Below are 7500 nucleotides of genomic sequence, written 5' to 3'. Positions count from 1 at the left end.
ACCTTTTTTTGTTGGATGTTTTCATTTGTAAATATTGTTGTGAAATACCCTATTGTCTTAACAGGAGTATGTGTGTGTGCGGAGAGGGGGGGTAGTCTATCGTCAGCTACTGGGAATTCTTATTTGACTAGTTTTAATCTCTTCCTATGTTGCGAATGATGATTTTATGCTAGTGTTTACAACGAGCCTGTGATTGCACAACTTAATTTCCATGTGGATTAATAAAGTGCTTTTGATTTGATTTGATTTGCCGTAGAAGGAAAGGTGAAGAAAAGTCAAGAAAAACAAAAGAAAAGTAAAATATCACAGTACAAAAGTAATGATGTGACGAAGAGAGACTCGGTTACTAAAAACGAAATCAACACAGTCAGAAAATGAAGAATAGGTAAATAAAATGTAAAATGAAGAACAGGACATTCTTTTCATTTTTCACCTCTGTGAAGACATACAACGCCACTTTTGAAAAAGGTGACTCAGTTCTGAAGTGGCGACCACCCTGGAGACGCGGGTTCGAACCCGGTGAGGACCAGGAAAAAGAAAAAGAAAAGGCGACAATACAAGGGCATCCATGAGTCATGACCTGGGTGCGGCCCGGCCCCCTTAGAGTGTAAGAAGTTCAGGGCCGAAACACGTGACTGAGGGGGGCTTCTTCTCTGAAGACCTTGTACTGTCCAGCTCTCCCTAGAGTTTCTTATCACTTCTTGTATTTCAGTTCCTTCCTCCTTCATTCATTCATTCCTGACGGCCAAACCTTCCTCCTTCATTCATTCATTCCTGACGGCCAAACCTTCCTCCTTCATTCCTGATGGCCAAACCTTCCCCATTCACTCTTTCATTCCTGATGGCCAAAGCTTCTTCCTTCACTCCTGATGGCCAAACCTTCCTTGACTCTTTCATTCCTGATGGCCAAACCTTCCTCCTTCATTCCTGATGGCCAAACCTTCCTTCTTCATTCCTGATGGCCAAACCTTCCCCATTCACTCTTTCATTCCTGATGGCCAAACCTTCCTTCTTCACTCCTTCATTCCTGATGGCCAAAGCTTCTTCCTTCACTCCTTCATTCCTGATCGCCAAACCTTCCTCCTTCACTCCTTCATTCCTGATGGCCAAACCTTCCTTCTTCACTCCTTCACTCCTGATGGCCAAACCTTCCTTGACTCTTTCATTCCTGATGGCCAAACATTCCTCCTTCATTCCTGATGGCCAAACCTTCCTCCTTCACTCCTGATGGCCAAACCTTCCTTGACTCTTTCATTCCTGATGGCCAAACAATCCTCCTTCATTCCTGATGGCCAAACCTTCCTCCTTCATTCCTGATGGCCAAACCTTCCTCCTTCACTCCTTCATTCCTGATGGCCAAACCTTCCTCCTTCATTCCTGATGGCCAAACCTTCCTCCTTCACTTCATTCCTGCTGGCCAGACCTCCCTCCTTCACTTCATTCCTGATGGCCAAACCTTCCCCCTACACTTCATTCCTGATGGCCACACCTACCTTCACTTCATTCCTGATGTCCAAACCTTCCCCCTTCACTTCATTCCTGATGGCCAAACCTTCCTCCTTCATTCCTGCTGGCCTGATGGCCAAACCTTCCTCCTTCATTCCTGCTGGCCAAACCTTCCTTCTCTATTCCTGCTGGCCTGATGGCCAAACCTTCCTCCTTCATTCCTGATGGCCAAACCTTCCTCCTTCACTCCTTCATTCCTGATGGCCAAACCTTCCTTCTTCACTCCTTCACTCCTGATGGCCAAACCTTCCTTGACTCTTTCATTCCTGATGGCCAAACATTCCTCCTTCATTCCTGATGGCCAAACCTTCCTCCTTCACTCCTGATGGCCAAACCTTCCTTGACTCTTTCATTCCTGATGGCCAAACAATCCTCCTTCATTCCTGATGGCCAAACCTTCCTCCTTCACTCCTTCATTCCTGATGGCCAAACCTTCCTCCTTCATTCCTGATGGCCAAACCTTCCTCCTTCACTTCATTCCTGCTGGCCAGACCTCCCTCCTTCACTTCATTCCTGATGGCCAAACCTTCCCCCTACACTTCATTCCTGATGGCCACACCTACCTTCACTTCATTCCTGATGTCCAAACCTTCCCCCTTCACTTCATTCCTGATGGCCAAACCTTCCTCCTTCATTCCTGCTGGCCTGATGGCCAAACCTTCCTCCTTCATTCCTGCTGGCCAAACCTTCCTCCTTCATTCCTGCTGGCCTGATGGCCAAACCTTCCTCCTTCATTCCTGATGGCCAAACCTTCCTCCTTCACTCCTTCATTCCTGCTGGCCAAACCCTCCTCCTTCATTCCTGATGGCCAAACCTCCCTCCTTCATTCCTGCTGGCCAAACCTTCCTCCTTCATTCCTGCTGGCCTGATGGCCAAACCTCCCTCCTTCATTCCTGCTGGCCAAACCTCCCTCCTTCATTCCTGCTGGCCAAACCTCCCTCCTTCATTCCTGCTGGCCTGATGGCCAAACCTTCCTCCTTCATTCCTGCTGGCCAAACGTTCCTCCTGCATTCCTGCTGGCCAAACCTTCCTCCTTCATTCCTGATGGCCAAACCTTCCTCCTTCATTCCTGATGGCCAAACCTTTCCCCTGCACTCCTTCATTCCTGATGGCCAAACCTTCCTCCTTCATTCCTGTTGGCCAAACCCCTTCCTCCTTCACTTCATTCCTGATGGCCAAACCTTCCTCCTTCACTTCATTCCTGATGGCCAAACCTTCCTCCTTCATTCCAGATGGCTAAACCTTCCTCCTTCACTCCTTCATTCCTGATGGCCAAACCTTTCCCATTCACTCCTTCATTCCTGATGGCCAAACCTTCCCCATACACTTCATTCCTTATGGCCAAACCTTCCTCCTTCATTCCTGCTGGCCAAACCTTCCTCCTTCACTTCATTCCTGCTGGCCAAACCTCCCTCCTTCACTTCATTCCTGATGGCCAAACCTTCCCCCTACACTTCATTCCTGCTGGCCAAACCTTCCCCCTTCACTTCATTCCTGCTGGCCAAACCTTCACTCCTTCATTCCTGCTGGCCAAACCTTTTCCCTTCACTCCTGCTGGCCAAACCTTCCCCCTTCATTCCTGATGGCCAAACCTTCCTCCTTCACTTCATTCCTGCTGGCCAAACCTTCCTCCTTCATTCCTGATGGCCAAACCTTCCCCCTTCACTTCATTCCTGCTGGCCAAACCTTCACTCCTTCATTCCTGCTGGCCAAACCTTTTCCCTTCACTCCTGCTGGCCAAACCTTCCCCCTTCATTCCTGATGGCCAAACCTTCCTCCTTCACTTCATTCCTGCTGGCCAAACCTTCCTCCTTCATTCCTGATGGCCAAACCTTCCTCCTTCATTCCTGCTGGCCAAACCTTCCTCCTTCACTTCATTCCTGATGGCCACACCTTCCTCCTTCACTTCATTCCTGATGGCCACACCTACCTTCACTTCATTCCTGATGGCCAAACCTTCCCCCTTCACTTCATTCCTGCTGGCCAAACCTTCCTCCTTCACTTCATTCCTGTTGGCCAAACCTTCCTCCTTCACGTCATTCCTGATGGCCAAACCTTCCTCCTTCACTTCATTCCTGATGGCCACACCTACCTTCACTTCATTCCTGATGGCCAAACCTTCCTCCTTCACGTCATTCCTGATGGCCAAACCTTCCTCCTTCACGTCATTCCTGATGGCCAAACCTTCCTCCTTCACGTCATTCCTGATGGCCAAACCTTCCTCCTTCACGTCATTCCTGATGGCCAAACCTTCCTCCTTCACTTCATTCCTGCTGGCCAAACCTTCCTCCTTCACTTCATTCCTGCTGGCCAAACCTTCCTCCCTCACTTCATTCCTGATGGCCAAACCTTCCTCCCTCACTTCATTCCTGATGGCCAAACCGGTTCTCAGGTGGTCACGGCAGCTAACAGTGAGTGCCACGCACTTTGTGAGATTTATATATGACACAGTGTGACAACATTCCCCAACTGTTTGAGCCACAGCTGTAATTCTAAGTATCTGTATTGGATCACATGAATCGTGTGGTATATCACAAGGCAAACGAAGATGAGAGAGAGGGGGGGTGAGGATAGGGGTGGGGTGATAGCTTACTTATTACAGACTGACTGAAGAAATAAAACAGATTACAACAGGAGTTGATATTCTTTCTGAGCACATAACAATACAAGAGGTTCTCTTTCTCTGAAAAAACAACAACAGCAAAACAACTGCAAAAAAACCACCATAACAATTTTTTTTAACATCCCATTGTTTCTAAAAACAATACAACAGTGTAAGTGTTCGTTTCCAGACAATAGCGACGACCTGCTGTAGTTGTCCGTGCCCTGTATCCCCACAGGACTGTAGGCGTTCACCTTGTGGTGTGGGTTGTGTGATGCAGCGTGGCTGTTGCTGTCCACACCCCGTGCTGTGAGGTGGCTGTAGCTGTCTTGCTGCAGGTGGCCGTCATCCCTCCCTGCCCTCACACACCCCGTACCATCATCTTCCCCCTCCAGCCATCTACATCAAGTTGACATAGTAGACAGCGTTGTCGTCATTGACGTAAGGATTTGACTTGACATCACTCACGTCATGGCGGGTCTGGCGTCTCATAGGCATGTAAAGATTTGACATGCCATCGCTGACATCATGAGGGGTCTGACGTTCTGTGTTGATGTAAGTATTTGACATGACATCGCTGACGTCATGACAGGTCTGACGTTCCCTGGGGTTCAGCTGCTCGGGCGGACTGTCGAGGATGCTGGAGACGGGCTGTTCATCTGCAAGAGACAACAACTGCCAAATAAAACGGAAACGCTGTTAAATCTCAAAGATATACTTCGAAAACAACGGAATTACCACGACTTGCCAACCCATGGATTTCCCCAAAGAACGCAAGAGTCCAACAGCTAGTGCACGAGCTGAAGACCTGTACAACTGTTTTTCCAGCTCTATAGGCTCACAGCATCGAGCCGTCCAACGATAAATATGTAAAATATGTATCATTTTGTTTACATTAAATCTGACTGCTATCAGCTTCGGTTGTCCACGTGGACGTGGACATGAATCTTTTTTTTTTTTCTTTTTCTTTTTTTTTCTTCTTTTTTTGTGCGTCTCTTTCACACCACCTCTAAACTGGCAGGAAAGTGAAGTCTTGTCAGGACAAGGTTTTCCACAGTTCAGGGACATAACAAGAGGAGGCCCCTCAGTATGGGACATGCATATAATGATGGGCTTGCAGCGTATGTGTCTCAAACGAAGAGCGGAGAGAGCGACTAGGAAAATAAAACCTAAGTAGTTCACTGCGATGGTATGGAGTATGACAGGATATAATGTGATGTAGCGCAGTTTTGTGTGAATCAGTATGCCACAGTGGTATAATGTGGCTAATGTGAAGTTGTACGACACACAACATGAATCCATCACTGACAGTGTGCACTTACAGTGGGTACAGCCACCCCATAGACTGAAATGACTTACAATGCTGACTTTGCACTGACCTCTGACTGGAGTCGCTGGGTGTGTGGGAGCAGCATCAGGAATCCTGAGGAAAGAGATACACCTTTCAGCTTCACTTCACACACAGCTTGAAGAAGGTGTTCGTTTCTTGGTGTGTGTTCCACTGTGTCTTAAATATCAGTGAAACACACACACACACACACACACACACACACACACACACACACACACCAAAAGCAAAGGAAAGGAAACCTTCAGTGTTCTCCTTACCCTCGTTTCTTTCCTCTCCTCCAGCAGATGACCCCACAGACGACAATGGCGATGACGAGGACGGCCGCTGTCCCTCCCCCAGCGATGACTGCCACTGACGGGCCCTCACGGGACGGGGGGTCTGTGTCAGAGTCTGTGTCAGAGTCTGTGTCATTGGTCGTCATGGAAAAAAAAAGAAACACAGAGATGTTTCTTACAATATTAAGTAAAAGGAGAATGAGTAAGATGAGAATTAGAGGAAGGAAGAGACAAAGAAGGAGAAGCAAGAGAAGAAGAAGAAAGAAAGAAAGAGAAGAAAGTAGAAATCGATTCTTACATGGATTTACAACTTGGTAAATACTAATGCATTCCACAAGTTTGTCTTCCACATTCTGTCAGACACGAAACAAGACAAGGGCGGACTTGCTCTTTATAATTTGAAGAGTAATTCATGTTCAGCTAAGCCTAACGCTCCGCTCATATCACAGATTAACATGAGCTTACAATTGGGACCACAACAAAGTGAGAGCTGTATGATCAATTGTTTCTCAAATGCAATGGGAAGTAATTCACAGCCTGGCTTTTCTGAAGAGCTATGAAATTAGGAAGCAAAGTTGCACTGATAAGCTTTCGCTTCAGTCTTCGGTGCTAGCTGGCCTAAGGGAACCATCCCAATGCCGACTGTCCTAAAACCGTCTTGGTCGAGAGAGTGGGGAGGTAACTTAGGCAAGACACTCTCCACTCTAATCAAATTCTAGCCCAGATAGTCAGGACACCAGATGACTCCTCTGCTGTTCTGGTGGTAGTAGACGGACACACCTGACCATCATACATACTCAGCTGTGAACATTTACCTTCATGAACTCACTCGCATGCTTTTGATGGTTACACGCACGCGTGCTCGCGCGCGTACTTAAACTCACACACTCACGCACACCTACACGCACACGCACACACACACACACACACACACACAAGCGTCCGAAGCACACGCATAATGTACTATCACAAAAATGTGCGCACACATGAATAAGCAAATCTCTCTCTCTCTCTCTCTCTCTCTCTGTGTGTGGCCGACTCAAACTAGTTGATCGCCGAACTCGCGCTGCTAGGAACTCGCAGGTTCCCAACATTAAACATGAACACATACCTACATGCGTGCATGTATTCACACACATCTGCCGCAAAATGAGCGTGCTGAAATGCACAGAAGAGTGGAAAAAACAGAAAGACTATTAAGCTGAGAGAGAGTCAGACAGACCGAGACCTTCATGGTTGAAAGCGTCATCGGGATGTTGTTCACACATGGCTGTTGACCTGGAGAACTGCACCTTGATCAGGCCAGTAGGAGATACAGACTTGCGTTCCGCCTTGAACGTGACCTGCCATTAACGATCATGATTAGAAAAGTCATGTTTGAAAATGATGATTATGAATATAACGGTGAATATGACCATGCCGATGATTATGGCAATGACGATGATGATGTTCGTGGTAGTGATGATGATGATAAAAGCAATGAAAGATGGTGACAATTGCTATAGTAATAATAGCTTCCTTTCACTGAACATTCGTGTTGGTTTTTCAGTCTCATACCACTGAAGTAAAATGCGTTTTGCTTATCAAACAGCAGTGTCTCTCTTCAGATGGCAAACAGGAGCCAGGAGAAATGCGCCCAGTGAGGACCAGTCACTTCAGGACACAGATCATGTTCTGTCTGTCTGTGCTGTATGGTGCATTTCAAGTCCACAACAAGACTCAAGTCTTTAGACTGGTTTATTGTCTGTACACAGGTACAGAGATGA

General features: G+C 47.2%; 1 protein-coding gene across 5 annotated transcripts in view; it reads right to left on the bottom strand.

Moving 5' to 3' along the window:
- LOC143301133 (uncharacterized) overlaps positions 1-7500 on the bottom strand; it is a 112418-nt gene that overhangs the window by 38299 nt on the left and 66619 nt on the right. For 4 of the 5 annotated variants that reach the window (XM_076615198.1, XM_076615199.1, XM_076615197.1 and 1 more), the window contains one exon: positions 6963-7077. In XM_076615198.1, coding sequence (XP_076471313.1) covers positions 6963-7077 — 115 coding nt within the window. Of the gene's footprint in view, positions 1-4500; positions 4768-5487; positions 5532-5716; positions 5862-6962; positions 7078-7500 lie in introns of those variants that run through there. The other variant, XM_076615201.1, reaches the window with a different exon arrangement.

The sequence above is a fragment of the Babylonia areolata genome, chromosome 27 (assembly GCF_041734735.1).
Source record: "Babylonia areolata isolate BAREFJ2019XMU chromosome 27, ASM4173473v1, whole genome shotgun sequence".
NCBI classification, from domain to species: domain Eukaryota; kingdom Metazoa; phylum Mollusca; class Gastropoda; order Neogastropoda; family Buccinidae; genus Babylonia; species Babylonia areolata.
This window is presented reverse-complemented; position numbering and strand designations above follow the sequence as displayed.